The 20,838-nt window shown below is 46.3% G+C and overlaps 1 protein-coding gene across 4 annotated transcripts in view; it reads right to left on the bottom strand.

The window, feature by feature from the left end:
• prdm15 (PR domain containing 15) overlaps positions 1-20,838 on the bottom strand; it is a 75,435-nt gene that overhangs the window by 46,044 nt on the left and 8,553 nt on the right. For 2 of the 4 annotated variants that reach the window (XM_084320033.1, XM_084320031.1), the window contains exons 6-14: positions 14,745-14,853; positions 12,582-12,665; positions 11,931-12,155; positions 9,876-10,055; positions 8,556-8,650; positions 7,884-7,971; positions 7,446-7,622; positions 3,763-3,857; positions 2,311-2,442 (exon numbers count right to left, since the gene is read on the bottom strand). In XM_084320033.1, coding sequence (XP_084176159.1) covers positions 2,311-2,442; positions 3,763-3,857; positions 7,446-7,622; positions 7,884-7,971; positions 8,556-8,650; positions 9,876-10,055; positions 11,931-12,155; positions 12,582-12,665; positions 14,745-14,853 — 1,185 coding nt within the window. The remainder of the gene's footprint in view (positions 1-2,310; positions 2,443-3,762; positions 3,858-7,445; positions 7,623-7,883; positions 7,972-8,555; positions 8,651-9,875; positions 10,056-11,930; positions 12,156-12,581; positions 12,666-14,744; positions 14,854-20,838) is intronic. The other 2 variants (XM_084320032.1, XM_084320034.1) reach the window with 1 other exon arrangement.

Genomic DNA, 20,838 nt, shown 5'->3' with positions numbered 1-20,838 from the left:
ATAGGTGGTCTCGGGTGCGCGCCAGTGTCCCCGACGACGGAGCAGGGCGTGGTGTGCAAGCAAACAATGCTTTCATGCTTGCTTGCATTTTAGGCAGATAAAAACATATAGCAACAACTGGACAATACCCACAAAAACTATATTTATGGGCAATTTGGCGAGTTCAGACCTCAACCAAACAAGCATGTTGAGCCTCACGGCTCAGTGGATCGATGAAGCCACGTTACAAGCCCAAGCAATTTTGTAAGCAATTTTGCCATTGCTATACATTGGTTTCTTGTTCGAATGCATTTATTTAGACTGATGTATTTTTCTTCCACGAAAAATGGAGCCTCTAAATAATTATTGCCCAAAACGTAAGCTGTAAAAGATAAGCTAAAACGTGTGTACAAAGCCACTTATTCTGAGATGATCATTCATGTATCTGGATAACCAATGCATGGATTTTGTCGAGGCAGGTAGCGTTATTTTGGGAAAATTGATATCTATAGTCTGGTATATTTTTCGTCCACGAAAAATGGAGGCTGTAATAATTATTATTGCTTGAGAGTCTCTATGAATAATAATAATTAGAGCCTCCATTTTTCCTGGACGAAAAATATACCAGACTATAGATATCAATTTCCCCGAAATAACGCTACCTGCCTCGACAAAATCCGTTCATTGGTTATCCAGATACAGATGAATTAGCATCTTAGAATAACAAATAACATGTAAAAGACAAACGCAACATCTTTTCTTTTCTTTTCTCCAGCGTGACCAGCACGTCTTTTGTTGGATTGGCATGTCTAATAATGCTTTTATTAGAAAATGTGCGTGCATGGGTACAACAGATTAGTCAACAATGTCGGGCTAAAAGTGAAGAAGATGAGGCTTCAATATATTTTCCTTGGTTTGATGCAGTGGACAGCATAATCGGCCAAAACCAACCAGTGGTTACCGTTATGTGGTTAGCGCGCGGCATGGCCATAATGTTTTTAGTGTAGGAAAAGTATCCAAAATCCTGCGTGTATCTAACCCATCGTGTAGGTTTAGCTGGTACATTACTTCCCGAGGTACAGCGAAAATGTCCCATGTAACTGTTTTGGTTAATTCAGAAATATATAGACTATAGAGAGTTGCTCTCCTCTCAATTGTGCCTGGCTGGGAGCGAACCAAGACTGCAGTGTGTACACAAAACAGAGGGGGGAGAGGGAGGGGGGGAGTTCGGACTCAAGGACGGAGCGAGGACAGAGCGGAGCACCCGTTCCTAATGAGAAGACACCCTTAATGTCAAGGCTCTCATCCACATTCATTCATTTTCTCCACCCGCTCTCTCCTCCATGAGCTCAATGTAATGCGGAAGTGCAGTGGTCTATTGGCAGTGAAGACATGTGATTGGCTGCTTCCCTCGAACACTCCTCCTCTATGCAGATTGTGTATTGGCAGTAGGGCTGCACGATTTTGGAAAATAATCTAATTGCGATTTTTCTGACAGATATTGCGATTGCGATTAAATTTGCGATTATAATTAAAAAAATATTAAGCAGCCCCACAGAGGTTTATTGTAAAATGCGGCTTGCATCTGGCCTACGCGGTGGGTCTTTTCGGGACACCGAGCCTGAACATGTTTCTTTTTACCTGGGAATCGATACCGGTACCCAACGCTACCTTTTTTTCTGTACTTTACTCTCCCTCTCTGAAGTCTAAACTTCACAACACACAATCTAAAACCCCTTACCTCCCTCTCCCAAACCGATCTTGTATCTCAATTGGACTTCCTGGTTAAACACATTTAAAAAAAAAAAAGTCAAAGAAATTGTGATTTTCTTTTTTTTTGTGATTTGATAATTGCATCATTCCAAATCGCGATTTCGATTTAAAACCGATTAATCGTGCAGCCCTAATTGGCAGTGAAGACGTGTGATTGGTTCCTTCACTCGAACGCTCCTCCTCTATGCAGATTGTGTATTGGCAGTGAAGACATGTGATTGGTCGAACGCTCCTCCTCTATACAGATTGTGTATTGGCAGTGAAGACACGTGATTGGTTGCTTCCCTTGAAGCTCCTCCTCTATACAGATTGTGTATTGGCAGTGAAGACATGTGATTGGTTGAACACTCCTCTATACAGATTGTGTATTGGCAGTGAAGACATGTGATTGGTTGCTTCCCTTGAAGCTCCTCCTCTATACAGATTCTGTTTTGGCAGTGAAGACATGTGATTGGTTGCTTCCCTCGAACGCTCCTCCTGTATGTAGATTGTGTATTGGCAGTGAAGACATGTGATTGGTTGCTTCCCTTGAAGCTCCTCCTCTATACAGACTCTCACCTTGAAGTGAACATGGATGTGGTCTCTCAGGACATCCACACGGAAGAACTTGCGGCCGCAGATCTCACAGGTGTACTTCTTATCTCCGTGAGTCAACAGATGCTTGTTCATGTTACTCCTGCAGGAGAACACCTGTACACGCACACACACACGCACATGAGTCATTGAGGGAAGTCATGTGGTTAGACCTGTGCCTCAGAACACTTGGTTCATATCAATCCGCACTTCAGCATTAACCACTTCACTACCACACTACAGAAGGTTAACCTTTCACTACCACACTACAGACGGTTAACCTTTCACTACCACACTACAGACGGTTAACCGTCTGTAGTGTGGTAGTGAAAGGGTTAACCTTCTGTAGTGTGGTAGTGAAAGGGTTAAGAGGTCCCGGCTGGGTACAACTTTGTTTACATCTGATTATTCACTGACACTGAGGCAAAAAAACGTTACGCTTCTCCGTATAACTAACAATGGAGGATTTATTTATGGTTCATTTGAACATTATTTGGAGAAAATGAAAAATGCGAGGGGAGTCTGCAGAGTTACTGGGCCAAATTCACAATATTAAAAACATCTACCATATGATGACCAGTGTTGTAGTACTCGAGTCAGAGTCCTGGACTGATTTTCAGGACTCGTGACTCGACCTGGACTTGAGCACTGATGTGATGACTCCGACTTGGACTCTAGCATCGACTGCATTTGGACTCGGAAGGTGCAGACTCAGAGGAGGACTTGTTAATAGATAAATACCGTTTTTCTTTTCTTTTTTTTATCCACTTTTTCTCCTTATTTTAAATTTTCTCTCCCATCCCAATTTCGTATTATCCAATTCTTCCCTCCCCTGTCTTGAACGTTGCTAGACTATGCCTCCCACTGGTCGGCTGTAGTGAGGATAGAAGCCTTGCATCACGTGTCCCCTCCGGTACACGAGGAGGCAGCCTGTCGCATCTTTTCACCGCAGCAGCTCGAACTCAGTGGCGAGGAGTAACGCGTGGGAGGCTCACGCTGCCCCCGCTACTTCCTGTTTCCGCCGCACCGCCGTCACCCAACCGACCTGTAGGAGTCGCTGTCCACAACGTCCAATCCCCACCAACCGGCTTTCCCACCCTCTAACACTGCCAATTGTGTTAGTATGACGGCCGGCCAAGCCGGTAGCAACGCCGAGAGCTGGGCTCGATACCAGCGTCTCCTGCGTTAGTGGCGAGCGCCTTGCCCACTGCGCCACTCAGCCGCCCCGTTTTTCCTTTTCTTTGGTGACTCGGACACTAGGGACTCGAGACTCGAGCCGGACTCTAGATCTAGTGACTCAACTACAACACTGATGATGACACAGTTTGATGATATTTAATAAGGGTATATTGCCCAGCCCTCGCTGAAAGATTATTCTTAATGTTTACGTTGAGTCATAAGTCATCTTGTAGCTCTCCTTTGCGTTTGTGATCTTACCTTGGCACAGATGGGACAGGGCGAGGGTTCCTTCCTGTACTTGGTCGCTTCCTCTCCATTGGCCTCCAGCTCCTCTCTCTTCAGGTGCTTGTGGCCTGGACAGAGATACAGACAGTTACAAGTACACAGATGAGAATAAGACATTACGGTTATGATATGGTATGTACAGTAAGTCATGGTCCGAGTGATCCCTGTTGGTTGCTTAGCGAGCCGAATCGCCATCCCATACAGCCGCGTGACGGTGTAGCAAGTTGAAACTAAAGCACTTTTTTTTTATTACATCTGAAGAGAAGTACAATGTTGTAAACAAATATATTTAGAAATATATTCAAACCCAATAAAATATTTTATGATTGTTATTTCCTTTATTCGCTATTGGCATTCATAATTCATCCAGGAAGGCTCCGGGAGCCAGCTGGACCCTGTCTGATATTTCAACGCCTCAATACCGCCGCCTGGTGGATTTCGGGTGAGTTGCACTCCACTCTAAACCGGATGTGGCGCTCTGTGCATCGGGGAAAATCCTCCGGCAGAGATATCTTGTTATGTTGATCAAGACAAACAATCGAGTGCATTTGATCGCTTTCGAGACGCAAGAATCAATATGCTTTCTGCGTTTATTGCATCATACAAACGGAAAATGGATCTAGCTGATCAACATAAAATAATTGGAATTTCTGGGGTTTTCAAAATAAAAGTGAGACGTTTATAGCAGCGGAAAACGTTTATTTTGTACATTATCTAACATTAACATGAACCTAAACTAACGTTACAACTAACCTAAAGTTAGTTTAGGTTCGTGTTAACGTTAGATAATGTACAAAATAAACGTTTTCCGCTGCTATAAACGTCGCACTTTTATTTTGAAAACCCCAGAATATATATGCTTTACCATCCTGATCTGCGTTAGCTCCGGTTAGCTCAGAGCGTCCGGTATAACAATACCAGCCATTGGATTACTGTTTCCTAAATTGGGGAGGCTTTTAATCGTCAAGGTAAGAGGATTTTAAGTCATGGTATCCATAAACTTCAATCGGTTCGGATCCTTTGAATGAATGAGAATGTCAACAATCACGACAACACATTGAAATCACTGGCTGTGCTCAGAGAGGAGTGGTTAGGCAAAAAATAGTTCAGAGTATATTTGCTTATAAAACGTAATTGTCTAATTCAATTATTTTTTATTTCTCCACGTGGTGAATACACAGGTCACAACATGTTTACATGAACGTTTTGGAGTTGTATTTGGAGTGTATTTCGTGACTGTATACAGTGTAAGGGAACGTCAGGCTCCGGATCTCCCCCACTTCCAGTGATGAAGCTCCGGATCTCCCCCACTTCCAGTGATGAAGCTAAGCTACGCTAACGGAGTGACTGTTCCCAAAGCTAAATGCACGCACAGAGACAAAAAAGGTATGTATCTTCTTGTCTAACTCCAGGGAAGATGTTAAATAAGCAAATTTCCCAAAATGTCCTTTAAGTCTACTGTGTCTGGTGTTTCTTATCTTACTAGTTAAGTCTACTGTATCTGGTGTTTCTTATCTCAGGGTTCCCACAGACATTGCAAAAAGAAATTCAAGGACTTTCAAGTACTTTCCCAAGCACTATTTTTCATTTTAAAAGGGCATTTAAAAGGATACAATTCACTTTTAAATGCCATTTTTTTTAATATATATATAAAATCTGATCCGGGGCGGCTAGGTGGTGCAGTGGGCAAGGCGCTCACCACCAATGCAGGAGACGCTGGGTTCGAGTCCAGCTCTCCGCATTGCTATCAGCTTGGCTGGTCGTTCATACTAATACAATTGGCAGTATTAGGGGGTGGGAAGCTGATGGGTGGGGATCGGACGTTGTGGACAGCAACTCCTACAGGTCGGTTGGTGCGCCTGCGCAGCAGAATCAGGAAGCGACGGGGGCGGCGTGCCCTCCAAACGCAGACCCCCGACGCTGAGAGATCGCGCTGTGCAGGTGAAAAGATGCGACTGTTGCATCCTCGAGTACCGAAGGGGACGCGTGAATACTTTCGGCAGCCAACATGCCCTTCCGCGTTGCTCTGATTGGCCGAGCGCGCGCATGCGCATGAGCCGCGACAAGCTCCTCAGCCAGGCAGGAATACTAAACTCCGCTTAACGCAATTTATACAAATGGAAGTATTGATTACGCCGTAACCGCGAATTAACCGGTGGCTACAACAACACACAGTAACTACTACATGCATCATTGTTTACAATGAACGGTGGGGCTAATCGAAAGGACTGGACACGGACGCGTTAAACATCAATCAATTAATTTAATATAACAGTCCGGTTCTGTGTTTGTTTGTGTCTGTAGATTGTTGGTGAACAACTAACTTTAGGTTAGTCCTTTCGATTAGCCCACATAGTCCACATTGCAGCCGGCTTGTGGGAGGCATGGCCTAACAATGTTCGAGACAGGGGAGGGTAGAATTGGACGATACGAAATTGGGGATGGGAGAAAAATAGAAAATGGGAGAAAAAAGTAGATACAAAAAAAATATATATATATATATATATCTGATTCAATATGTATGGCTTAACCTGCAACGTCCCGCATGTGGGAAGTTTTTAGGATGATTTGCCCACTGGCACTTTGGCGACCCCTAGTGGCTCAGGTGTGCATATTTTGTATATCGAATTTAAGGCTTATTTGTTGCCTGTCAATAGCGACAAAATCCGACAAAATCCGTTCAGTGGTTCGCGAGTTACATGCCGGTATTTGAGGCTTGTGCAAAGTACACGGTATTGCACAAAATACCACTCCCGACTCTTGGGGCTCTAGTTCCGTCAATCTAGATCCGATCTCGAAAATGATTGTTGGGTTGTAGCCAATAAGTGTGGCTTTCCAATGATACCCCACCTGCGGATGTATGAATCAGAGATCTGGTGAAAAACTAACGAGCGAAAACAGGAAGAGAAAAACAGCCGAATGAATTGAAGTCTATGAGAAAACTCAGTTTTTCTTTTGTACACAGTTGACCAAAATCACTCCTAATCACTCATTTCTGAATGGATCTTTATGGAATTTGGACATGTACTACATAAGGCTTCAGGCTATGGGTCCGTATGGATTTGTAAGCCATACCACCTTCTGGGGAAATACTACCTCTGGACTACTAACTACTACAGAAAAACTTGAGTAACAAGTTTTTCTACAACTCAAGTTCAGACCTATGTTACTCTATTACGTTAGCACTAAAATGTAATTATCTTTCTGAATCAGAAACTTCAGAATGTCATCTTTCAAAAGAGTCCAGGCTCATGCATGTGCTATAAGTATAACGTATGTTGTTTTGGTTTGCAAAAAAAGTATGCAGTCCTCAAAAATGAGAACTAAAAAGGCCACTTTTGGGGGTGGCAGGTTAAGAGTTAAAACCAACTTCCGACAATTAGTTACACTTCAGAATTGTATTTCTTGATTCAGAAGTATTTTATCATGGATGAACAACACTTTCAATGCGAATGGTTGATTTGAATTTCAAGGACTTGTTAAGCACCTCGTATTTTCTTTTTTGCTGTTTTCAAGGAATTCCAGGCCTTGGACTTTTTTTGGTAAAAAAATCAAGCACTTTAAAGTTAAACACTTCAAGGACCTTGTGCGAACCCTGCTACTGTGTTTCTTATTACTAGAGTTAATTCGACTGTGTCTGGTGCGTCTCCACTCACAGGACTCACCCACACCATGCCTGCGATGGTGCTCCTGCATGACGTCCTTGCGGTAGAACATCTTGTTGCAGATCTCACAGGAGTAGAGCTTCTCGCCGTGCTTCTTCTTGTGCTTAGACAGGTTGCTATTGGTGGAGAAGAACCGCGAGCAGATGTCACACTGGAACGTCTTGTCATCTGGAAAACAGAAAACAACAACGTGTTCATATTAATATACTGTTTTAACCCTTTCACTACCACACTACCAAAGGGTTAACCCTTTCACTGCGACAATAAAGAACCCTTTCACTGCCACACGACAAAGGGTTAACCGTCTGTAGTGTGGTAGTGAAAGGTTAACCTTCTGTAGTGTGGTAGTGAAAGGGTTAAAGCTGGAGATAACATCAATTGATCTTGATGATACAACACAAAAAGCAAATCATAAGTTTCAGGTCGTACCGGTCCTGCAGTTGTGGAACTTTAAGGCATTTTCAAGGCGGAATGACTTCTCACACGTGTTGCATTTGTACTTGTATTCCAGATCAGGCTGTTCGAGGAGAGACACAGGAAATACATTTAACATACTTAGCAGGGGAATTATTCTCCACACGTAATCTGGGCCAAAGAATGTTTACTAAAAACCTACAGACGCTAAAACTACAAATAACCAGATTAGACCAATTTCTTGAGTATTTCATGATTGATCATGCATCTTGCCATGTAAAATAAAGGTATTTTAATCATAAAAAAAGAATAAATATAATTATTAAAAACTAGTGAGCGTCATTGTATCTGTAAGAGACCTACCTAGAAGAGATTCTCAAGCAATCAGTCCTTCCTTGTGTTTAATCAGCTACAATACACCTAACCCATTCAGAGAACACCTGTACGACTAAAGACCTCGTCGTCACTACAGATAACCTAACCTATATCAAGCCTGTCCTTTTTCCTTGATCCTCCAATCACAACGGTTGCCTCCCTCGGACAAGGGAAGCAACCGTTGTGATTGTAGGATCAAGGAAAGAGGGTGGGTCTTTAGAAATGTCCAACTTCTAGAATTTAGCAGGTTATGTTTGGGGCCTGTTGATGGTGTTTGAATGGGTGTTAATAATTACAAACAGGAGCACGTACCATGTTCCTGCTGTGCTTGTAGGAGATGTGCTGCTTCAGGCTCTCCTTACGGCTGAACAGCTTGTCACATTCATCACATTTAAATAGCTTATCGCCTGAAGAACATCACAGAAAAAGATGAATTCACTCATTCATTCACACCTTTATTTATCCTCGAAAAAGGCATTTGAGGTTTTCCTCATTTACAACAATTAAATAAGATAAAAATTACAGACAGTCACAGACCAAAACAGGGAGATTTGTAATTGTGTTTTTAAACTGTCCATAGGTTAGTGGGGTATTGACTTTTAGATTAACATAAAACACTGATCGCCAAGGGGCTGAAGGAAACAGCCCAAAAGAAGCAAGAGAGAGATAAATTAACAGATGACAACCAGGGCTCCCTTCGACTAGAGATATTCTTTGTCACAAAATTGTCAACTTTTGATTTAGTCAGCACGTCGAATAGTAATCAGCAAATATGAAAATGCTTTCCCACATTAATTGTCCTTCTGCAAATAAATGCAATCATGAAGAAGGGCCATTTTAAAACTTCATTTTTTAGCGTTTATCGCTTTTTCTGGTCAAGCATGACCGACAGAAACAGGTTGAATGGGATATAGATCAGGGGAAGACACTCTGAGAAAATACGGCGAGTCCGGGAGTCGAACTCGTGTACCCCAGATCCGTGACGCGCACGGTTGTCCCCGACGCCGAAATAGCGCCGAGATACGCGGTGAGCTACTGGAGCTCCCCAAGAAGAAGGGCCATTTTAAATGTAATGCGTATAAAATACCAAAGCATATCGTTGAGTACTATTGTATGAGAAATCATTCCAAGAAGCAGCCCCCCCCCCCCCCCACCAGGGTTCCCACAGACATTGCAAAATGAAATTAAAGGACTTTTAAGTACTTTTCCAAGCACTATTTATAAGTTTCAAGGATGTCACTCGAAGAATACAATTCACTTTTAAATACTGTTTTTTTTAAGCATCTTCTTGGCCTGCTCACCAACTAGAGCATCACACGCGAATAAATGAGGAAAAGCAGTTGGAGCGCACGAGACAGCGACTCGTCAGATTTTATTAAAACAGAATAAAAACTATAACTATTTCTTGATTCAGAACAATTTGATCATGGATGAACAAAACATTCAATGCAAATGGTTGATTTGAATTTCAATTACTTTTTAAGCACCTTGTTAAAAAATTGGCTGTTTTCAAAGAATTCCAGGCCTTGACTTTTTTGCCAAAAAATACCCCCCCCCCCCCCCCCCCCCCCCTAACGGTGTTAGTTAACTAATCAACAGAAGAGGATTAGCCTTAGAAACACTAACGCTCACCATGCGACCGGACGTGTCTGTTGAGGTTGCTGCTGTTCTGGAACACCTTGTTGCAGAGGCCACAGCGGTAAACCCTCTTCTGCTCCCTGGACCTGGGCCTCTTCACAGCAGTGGTGTCAGCAGGACCCAGACTGCTGCTCCCGTGGTGGGTCTCTCCTTCACCCGGGGAGGGCTTAGCGTCTAGAGGGAGAGGACAGAGGGAGAGGACCGAGGGAGAGGACCGAGGGAGAGGACGGAGGGAGAGGACCGAGGGAGAGGACAGAGGGAGAGGACGGAGGGAGAGGACGGAGGGAGAGGATGGAGGGAGAGGACGGAGGGAGAGGACGGAGGGAGAGGACGGAGGGAGAGGATGGAGGGAGAGGACGGAGGGAGAGGACGGAGGGAGAGGACAGAGGGAGAGGACCGAGGGAGAGGACCGAGGGAGAGGACGGAGGGAGAGGACGGAGGGAGAGGACGGAGGGAGAGGATGGAGGGAGAGGACGGAGGGAGAGGACCGAGGGAGAGGACAGAGGGAGAGGACCGAGGGAGAGGACCGAGGGAGAGGACGGAGGGAGAGGACGGAGGGAGAGGACGGAGGGAGAGGACGGAGGGAGAGGATGGAGGGAGAGGACGGAGGGAGAGGACCGAGGGAGAGGACAGAGGGAGAGGACCGAGGGAGAGGACCGAGGGAGAGGACGGAGGGAGAGGACCGAGGGAGAGGACAGAGGGAGAGGACGGAGGGAGAGGACGGAGGGAGAGGATGGAGGGAGAGGACGGAGGGAGAGGACGGAGGGAGAGGACGGAGGGAGAGGACAGAGGGAGGACGGAAGGAGAGGACAGAGGGAGAGGACAGATGGAGAGGACAGATGGAGAGGACAGAGGGAGAGGACAGAGGGAGAGGACAGAGGGAGAGGATGGAGGGAGAGGACGGAGGGAGAGGATGGAGGGAGAGGATGGAGGGAGAGGACGGAGGGAGAGGACAGAGGGAGAGGACGGAGGGAGAGGACAGAGGGAGAGGACAGAGGGAGAGGACAGAGGGAGAGGACAGAGGGAGAGGACAGATGTAGAGGACAGAGGGAGAGGACAGAGGGAGAGGACGGAGGGAGATTCAATTAAAGGGGAACAATCTTATAAATGGCCTTTTTGAGTGTTTAGCATTGTTTCCTAGCTATGTGAACTTATATTAATATGATCTATGTCTCAAAATTCTCATATTGGCGCATTCTTCCAATTCTCCTCTCACAATATTCACCCTCACTGAACTGAGTCGTTTGAAAATGTGCCTATATGTGATGTCATATAGTCACTGCTGCATGTTAATGTTCAGGGGAAGACGACGACCCGCAGTGGTTTAGGAGCCCAGGCTCAAAACAGCTCGAGATCTTGAGGTAGAAAAATGCTGTTTTTGAGGACTTGATTAGAAATACAAAACAATGAATAAAAAAAATATATATATTACAGAGGTGTTCCATAGACTCACAGGAATTGTGTAAAAGTGCCCAAATAGTGAAAGAAATAGTAAAATAGTTCCCCTTTAAATATGTGTCACTGGTCCCTCCGCTCACCAGAGCTTGTGTCGTTTGATTCCCATTGGGGCCACAGAGAATTGATGGATGCATGTTCATTATCTTCACCTACCCACCAATATATTATCCTATATGACACAAATATACCTTATCCGATATGACACACCCACCCACCAATGTTATCCTATATGACACACCCACCCACCAATATGTTATCCTATATGACACAAATATACATTATCCTATATGACACATCTATATGACCCCCCCCCCCCCCCACCAATATGTTATCCTATATGAAACAAATATACGTTATCCTATATGACACATCTATATGACCCCCCCCCACCAATAGGTTATCCTATATGAAACAAATATACGTTATCCTATATGACACATCTATATGACCCCCCCCCCACCAATAGGTTATCCTATATGACACACCCACCCACCAATCTGCCACTCCAAACACGAAGAATGTCTTTTTAAAACAATTTTGACCCAGGTCTTCTGAACAGCAACCAAACCCATGCCATGCTACAACTCTCACCTCTGTTTTTCCTCAAAACAGCACCACACCTGCGTCCCTTGGCCCTCCTTCCTCGTCCATGCAACCTCTTGGGTGGCGGCTTGGCAGTGCGGCGGGGCACAGGACCGGGAGTGACGTCGTCATCATCATCATCAGGGGCCGCCAGTCCAGACTCCTGGGACAGAAGCTGGTCCACTGAGAGCGGGGTGACAGTCTTTACCTCCTGAAGGTGACTCAACAGGTCGCCTGCGAGGAGAGAGAAATTATACTATTATTCCAGGGAGGGGGGTGTATCCATCAGAAATTAAACTGCAGTGTGACCACAAAGCCTGAACCCCACCTCTACTCCACACAGCGTTCCCAGACATTGCAAATGAAATTCAAGGACTTTCAAGTACTTTTCTAAGCACTATTTTCCATTTTAAATGGGCATTTAAAAGGATACAATTCACTTTTAAAGTTTTCTATTGAAAAGAAAATCTGATCCAATATTTATGGCTTAAAACCAATCTCCGACAATTAGTTACACTTTAGATAAGAAATTGGCTGTTTTCAAGGAATTCCAGGCCTAGACATTTTTTCTTTTTTTTTTATCAATCACTTTAAGCACTTCAAGGACCTTGTGTACAATGCGGTTTACATATTTTGGAGAATATTTGTGAGTGAGCTTACCTGCATTATTCTCTTCTACCACTAGGAGTAAAGGAGCTCCAGCCTTCCCGAAGGCTTCTGGTTTGGTGGAGGATGGAGACATATCTGGGGAGAGATCAGAGTCGAGTCAAAAGGCTTGATATATAGTCGCTCAAACCCCAGGTAGGATCTGTGGCTGGTGGGCTACTGCCTCGGGACAAACTATAGTATTTAAAATAACTAGACTCTGTGATCATTCTAGTTCAGTTTCAACCCGAAATTACCTGGAACATTTGGGACTTTTCATTGAACTTTAATGTTCCTTCAGCTCACCGTTGTCTGCATTTGCACCACGGTGTAAAGACCCACAAAGATTAGGTCAAAGGTCAGCTGGTGTTTGGAAAATGTCTAGGCATTCCAGTAGGGCTGACCTCGACTAGTCGGATAGTCGACTAATCGATCGAAAGGAGCATTGGTCGACTGCCAACCTCTTAGTAGATTTAAAAAATATATTTATCATTCTTTCCAAAAGCAAAGAGGTCTAGAAGCGTGGCTAACGCTAATGGTGCGAATACCAGCGAGGCTAACTGCCTAAGAAAACGGGCACAGAGGCACTGAAAGAGGATTTCACACACTAGACAAATATCAAGATGTGTCCATCAGTGGACCAATTGCATGCTTTTGCAGGACAAGACGCCTTCAGTCAACTCCTTCAGACATTAAGCACCCCCCACAGCCCAAATGGAATGATCCCCCAAACAGTTTATATATTTCTTTGCATTCGGGGTGGTAGTCGACTTCCCATGGTTGAAAAGGGCCTTTTGTAAACGATGCAAAATACATAAAGGCATCATGCTTTTATTTAGAGTTGGTTGCCGAGCATCTTTTGACGATACAGAGTCCACTTCTAATCCTATTAAAATGTGATGGATGGTACCGGCTTACTTTCACCTGTTGGATATGGGCTCAATGCTGCGCCTATAGGGAGGTGTAGTGGTTACGTCATTGGTGTTTCCCACACGGTCCACCCTCCTTGAAATTGCCATGTATTTCCAATGGACCCATTTCTAAATCGTCTTGTTTAAAACAAATAAAGCATGAACATTGGCATGGTGTACCTTTCTGTGTGTATTCATCCACAATCTATAGCTCAACATGAAAAAATTCACAATTAATCGTGAAAGTAGCTAAATAATAACGTTTATGTTTTCATTCACTGAGGAACTACACTCACTTTGGCGCTGCTGACTGACGTCACCACAGCGTAGACTCCTGGCTGTATTAGGCGACAGCACTGGCAAGTGTAGTTCTTTTTTAACGACAAATTAAAAACGTTATACAACAAACTTTATTTCAACCAAAAATGCTCAAACAATAATGTTAGTGATAGAAGGGAACTCATTTTGTGCAAAAATGGAAAGCTTGCCAATGTTCATGAGGCAAAAATATTACAATAGCCGATAATACACTTTCCCAATGATAAATTATACGGGTGGACCGTGCGGGAAACTAAAGTGACGCCAGACTCCTACTTTCAGCCACTGTGTAGTGAGTTGTCTGCCTGGTTAACCGCAGACCAAAACAATGACTCATCTCTTAAACATGCAACATTGCAGCTCTGCCACTAGGTGACATACCCTCACTATGATACAGGCTTTCCCCCTAACCCTGGGAGCAAATGAGTTGGTGGCCCCTATGATTTCTTTCTCCCCATGGGAACAATGTGTTTGCTCTCGAACAGTAAACAGGATATAGAAGACAAATAAGTGGCTGTGTTTTAAATGTTAGGGTCATGGGAACTACCTCACAAAAATGTTTTGGTCACATATCATGGTAGTGAGAAAGGAGTTACACAATGTAGATTTTTTTTTGTCATGGTTTAAATTAGATTATTATTCGATCATCTCCAAGAGAGTTTTGTGCCTTCTGTGTTTGTTGGGACTCTAAGCCTGTAAAGTTCCCTAATAAATCTTTAGTTTTTTTGCATTGACTCATGGTTCACTTTTCCCTTTTGTTAATACATTTTGACCGTGAGTGTCTTTGACATAATTCTTTAGTGCTACTAGTTGTATTACCGTGTTATTAGGAACTAAATGAAAACATGGCGAGCGGCGGTACCATGACAACATTATTCATCCAATGGCCAGTAGTACCACAGTAAAAACACCAAACAAACTACCATAATACTAGGTCGGGAATGCCCACCTGCTGCTGCTGGTGGTGGTTGGACTGGTGGCTTCAGCATGGGCCTCTCCATCTTCTTAGCGTAGAAGGCCCCGTACCAGACCCTCAGCTCGGCCCCGGGCAGCACGTCCTGGAGGACAGAGGGAGGTCAAGCTCGACCATTTCACTAGCACACTACCAAAGGGTCAACCCTTTCACTGCGACAATACAGAAGGTTAACCCTCTCACTGCCACACGACAAATAGTTAACCCTTTCACTGCGACAATACAGAAGGTTAACCCTCTCACTGCCACACGACAGTTCTGTTTCATTAGGGGATCCGCTTGGCATCACTCATGCACTCCCTCGCGTACGTGCACGCGCACTGAATAAATTCCACAAATGTACCTTTAATACCAGTATTAGTCTGACCACACCCCTCATCAGCTTACCTTCATAAGCAGGTGTGTGGTCACCTGCTCTCCTTCTCGCTTTCACCACAAGGAAGTGCCTCGGTAGTACCCCACTTGACGTGTTGATTAGTTGAAAAGAGTTGTGACAAGTCTACATTGTGCTTAATTTTTTCTTCTCTCATATCTGTTGTAAAGAAAAAGTTTGGGTCATAATGTATTCTTCGGAGAGTAGACCCGCTAGACCTACTCTTCACCAGCGGTTCTCCATTCCCGCCTCCGTCGTGCGTTCTGGTGCTGGGCTGTTGCCACTTTCGTGGTTGCCGACCCAGCCCAGGAGACAGCCGATGGATAGTTTGCCTCTCCGAAGAGCCGAGGAGTCGGTGCCGTCGCTCCGGCGATGGCCTGATCTCGACTCTGGTTCCTCTGGTTCCAGGGAATCGTCCGTTGGTGAATGGGGGGTTGTCCTGGAGCCGGAGGATTTGCGACGCAAACTTTTCGCGTCTGCCCGTTCACGTCGCAAGATGGTAGCATGCAGGCGCGAACGGCCTGGTTTTGGGGAACTGCTGGAGACCAGCGAGGATGCGTCCGGCTCTGGATTTCCAATGGAAACTGAGGACTTCATGGAAGAGGCGGACGGATTCTTGTATGATGGTCCCGTGGAGGAGAGTATCCCTCCTATCCAGGAAACACCGGAGGGGGGAGAAATGGCTCCGTGGGACTCCCTGTTCGAAGATGTCGAGGAACCACCTTGGCCTCATCAGCAGGATGCCCTACTATCGGCCACATCAGACTGTGGCTCCTTGACCAGTTGCAGCCTGCTGCATGTGAGGGATGCGGGTTCGGTGGAGGAAGGTCCGCAGGGGGAACTGCAGGCTTTGTTTCCCGAGCTCATGGCGGTAGCCGCCGCCGCAAACGGCGTGCCGCTGCCGCTGCCATTGCCTGCACCTGTCCCTGATGATCTCATAGGTCATCGCTGGCAGCGTCGCCCAGTGAGAGGGGTGGACGTTGTCTACCCATTTTTCCCCTCAATGGGGGCCTATGTTCGTCAGGGTCAGGCGGTTGTCAACATCATGGGACTAACCCCCACCTACGTACCAGTTACGCGGGTGTCGGGGTTAGTCAAAGGTATGGGGGAGGGCGTGCCTCGGCTTGATAGTCCGATGGCCGCTCTCCTCTGTCCGGATATGGTGTGGGAACCCTTATGCAAGCCGGTCCTCCAGGGTAGATCGGCTAGGCGATTGGCATATTGGGGTGACCAGTCATTCATCGCTGGTACACAATCGCTGGCTGCGGCGTCTAACATCGCCCACCTGGCTAGATTTGTATCAGGGATTATGACGGGCGGCACGGATCTGAACGAGGTAAAATGCGATCAGATCACCCAGGCGGCAGGAGCTGTCCTGCACCTTTCCCAGGTGCTGGCCATAGCCATGGGGAAAGTGCGCGCCCTGGCCACCCTGGGCCAGCGTCATCTTTGGCTGGAGCAGGCCCGTGTGCCGGAACGGAAGAGAGCCCCTCTTCTGACGGCCGCCCTCTCCGACGCTGGTCTGTTCGGGAAGGCCCTGCGGTTGATGACCTCAACATGCAGAGAGATGGCAGAGGAGAGATCCATCCTCCAACCCCATTTTCCGCCTCCCGTCCTTGCCGGTGGAGTCAGAAGGCTTCCACGACGTCGAGCTGTCTCCGTCGTCCCTACCACTGCCTCTACCGCCGCTGCTGGCCCCTCCAAGAAGGCCAGGAGAAGAGACGGCGCTTCTGCTACCGCCGGCCCATCCACGACCGGAGGAGACGGTAGGGAACGTCGAGACCAGCAGACAGTAACCTACCGTCCCTCCGGGGCTCCTCGGGGTGGCAAGACTCGAGCGGCGCGAGGTGGCAGACGCCGCTGAGAGTGACTTTTCCCCTCTGTGTCCCCTCTCCTTTACACCCTCCCCGGCCCCTCTATGATTTTGTGCCTTAAAAAAACGTGTGATAATAAAAAGTTCCCCGACATAAGGGGGACTATGTTTTTTGGCCAAACAAACTGTGTGTTTCTTCAACAAATCATATGGTGGGGTTGTGTAAATATGAATCTGCACTTTTACGTTGTGAGATGAGTCGTGTTGTGTTACGAGATTAAGCAAGGTCTGCAACATACACTCAGTCATAGGCGGTTTTATTAGCCTGACGCTCCACATGCAGGTAGAAACTGGTGTTATTCCATTGCTTGAACTAAGTATATGTGTCTCACAATGCTGTGTTAGTTGCAGTAATACTCGTACACACACGTTCCACGGCCTAGCCGTTACTCTCGGTCAGCGTTTTTTGCTATGTACGACATAGTCAACGGGTGTAGGATTCACACACATGCGACTTGTTTTTGTTGTAAATCCTGTTCACATTTTGTGGGTAGCGGGCATTGTATTAGCTTACGCTATACATTAGCATTCTACCGGAGGTTTTCAAAATGGCTACGGTTGTTTTCTGTGTGTAGGGAACGAAGGGTTTTTTGTGAGGGGGTGTCGAATAAACCCCTCCTTCCCACTTGATTGGTTTAGGAGATTTTTATCTCTTCTGCTGAGCCAGTCAGGGCCGAGCCGGTGAGACGTCTTGGCGGGGGGGGGGGGGTTATCCTGCCAACTCCTATTACAAAGAGGAGCCGGCAGAATTTCCCCCCGTCATAGCGGTGTTGCTATGGCGACGCCTTCCATGAGTTACGGTGTCTTAAGGTGTCGAGTTAGAGCGTAGGGCTCACGGGTCTGCTGCGCTCGATTTATGTGTAAACTTGAGTCAGTTGGTCACGTGACTCACAGTTGGCATGTCTTTCTCATGACTACCACTTGTGTGGGAAGGTTTTCTGGGAGGGTCTAGTCTTTACTCTCTGATTAAAAAAGAGTGACTGGATGTAAAATCATGTGAAAACGGGTTTTTTACTCCCAGCTGTGCAGTTGGGTTCATACGGGTGATGCTTCTTCTTTATTATTATAAAGAGTTGGATGTGTCTATATGAATTGGAAATGGGGGCCCCTGATGGAAACAAGACTAACGTCTTTCTCAGGTCTGCCGCCCCTTACCGATTGTGTGTATTGAGCCGTACTATGTTGTACCCTTTCTGCAATCTGTTGGTTAAAGTTTTCATTCATTCATTCATGGAGTTGGTTGCATCCCGCCCTCTTGTCGTTCCCCTGGGCGTCTTGGGGATTCAATAAGATGGTCTAAATAGCCTATTATTGATGTGGATATGCCCAACGCACACATAGTGCTAGCTCAGGATGTTCTGTTGGACATTAGGTAACTGACTGGCGCGCCTTGATTGCTTGGGGTTAAAACAGCGTTTTTATAGAGCAATTGGGATGGGGGTTTTTCCTCTTCCGACGCCCTGTGTGGTTGTCGACGGGTTCTCGTTCATATCAGGGGATGATAACGGAATGGATCTGAACATATGTGGAAGGGTCTCACGCCCTGGGGGTGGGCTGCCGGGCGCGGTTCGCACCGGAACGTCTGAGTGGCGCCTTCTTTTTATGTTTAAGATCAACACGCATATCTGCCCCTTCTCCTGGAGTTGGCATGTCGGCGTGGTTAGGGCACGGGACTGGTTCTGGTCGCGCTGGTCCGGATCAGTTGGACCCGTTGTCCGCCGGGGATGCAGATCTGCTGTTCTGGTACCCTGAGGGACTTGGGTTTTTTCAGGGGGAAAAATGCTAGGTCGGTCCGGGTGTCACAGGGTTGAGCGCTATGGAACCCTTGTTGGGTACATTGTATTCTACTCTGTCGTAATGGCTTACGGCCGTGCCAACCTGTACGCGCCCGATCTCGTCGGATCTCGGCCGCCATGCAGGTTGGTCTTGGTTAGTACTTGGTTGGGTGACCTCCTGGGAATACCAAGTACGGGGTGCTGGGGCTGGTTTTCCATTCTTACGCTCTTCTCTTACGCATGGCGAAGAGGGGCCTGTTGGGGTGGTCTTGGCCTCCTTGGGGGACCCTGTGCTCCCCGTATCACCGGGCCCGGTCCGAAGTAATGTTTTTGTTGACCCGTAGGCCCGGGATAACCCTGTTGGAAACTGGAACACGGGCTGCGACAGCGCAGGTGTGTTTTGGGGTTTTTTCCTGAGGGGTTATGGGACCAACCACCGCATAGGGTAACGCCTGGGTGGTTGGTTCTCTGGTGTGTTGCTGCAGTGTCAACTCCCGGGTTAACCGGTTGAGGGTGCCCCTGCACGTTCATGACGTCTGCCAATCGTGTCAGCCTTCTCTGCCTCGATCCCTCTGGGTGGATTTTTTTTTAAATGGAGCCTTGGTCATGCAACAACGCCAGCATACGCCCCTTCCGCCGGGGCGGCTGTGTTCAGCTGTCCTTTCTGGCGCCTGTCTCGTCCGCAGTCTCCAGGCTAGGGTTAACAGCCTGTTGCCTGGTTTTCCTCGGTGCGCTGCCTGCTTATAGTCATAACCTATCGTTGGCAATACACAGAACCGACTGTAGTGTGTGGTAGTGAAAGGGTTAACCTTCTGTAGTGTGGTTGTGAAAGGGTTAAGCAGCTTGCAGCACATTGTGTAGGAGTGAAGAAAGAGGTCTTTTATAATTCCGTGGGCAGCGTTAGATGATTCATCCAGGGTGGGTCATATGTTCATCATAGCAGTTTATATGGAATACGTTAGAATATAACGCTGAATCTTACCGTAGCTTCCTCGCGCCGCTGGCAGATGAGCGTGGAACAGAATTTGTTCTATTATGGGATGGAGAAATGCCCGATCCATTTCCAGGTTGTATAATAGTATATATGTCCAAATCATGTTGTTTTTTCGAGTTATTTGCACCGATCGATGTTCACTGTGTTAAGACGGAGTCTCTCTAACGATAGCGAGTGCCCGGACAACATATGGATGAGCATGTCCGGTTCAAAGAGTCATTTCCGGTTGGCGATCTGCCGATCGGCCACCAGATGGCGCTCTTGAACCGCTAGAGAGTTGAGTGGAGCTTTTCAGTGTATCTCAGGGCTCCGGAGGGGAAATATGATTTCGATCACAGATTTTTGAAATATTGATATCAAAGACAAGTTACGGCGTCTTCGGCAGAATGAGCATGGCTAGGAATGACGTCTAAACTCGTCATCGGCGATCATAGTGTTAAAGGAAAACGCCAACATTTTGGGAAATTAGCTTATTTGCCATCTTCCCTGGAGTTAGACAAGAAGATACATACCCTTTTCTTCTCTGTGCGTGCATTAGGCTTAGGGAACAGCCGCTCCGTTAGCGTAGCTTAGCTTCATCACTGGAAGTGGGTCAGACCTGTACCCTGACGTTCCCTACAGTGCCCTACAGTCACGAAATACACTCCAAATACAACTCCAAAACGTTCCTGTAAACATGTTGTGACCTGTGTATACCCTACATGTCACAAGACACTGAAGACAGCAGGTCTAGAACTACATACCCTACATGTCACAAGACAGCAGGTCTAGAACTATATACCCTACATGTCACATGACAGCAGGTCTAGAACTACATACCCTACATGTCACATGACAGCAGGTCTAGAACTACATACCCTACATGTCACAAGACAGCAGGTATAGAACTACATACCCTACATGTCACAAGACACTGAAGACAGCAGGTATAGAACTACATACCCTACATGTCACATGACAGCAGGTCTAGAACTACATACCCTACATGTCACATGACAGCAGGTCTAGAACTACATACCCTACATGTCACATGACAGCAGGTCTAGAACTACATA

The sequence above is a fragment of the Notolepis coatsorum genome, assembly GCF_963971535.1.
Source record: "Notolepis coatsorum genome assembly, chromosome: 8".
Taxonomy (NCBI): Eukaryota; Metazoa; Chordata; class Actinopteri; order Aulopiformes; family Paralepididae; genus Notolepis; species Notolepis coatsorum.
This window is presented reverse-complemented; position numbering and strand designations above follow the sequence as displayed.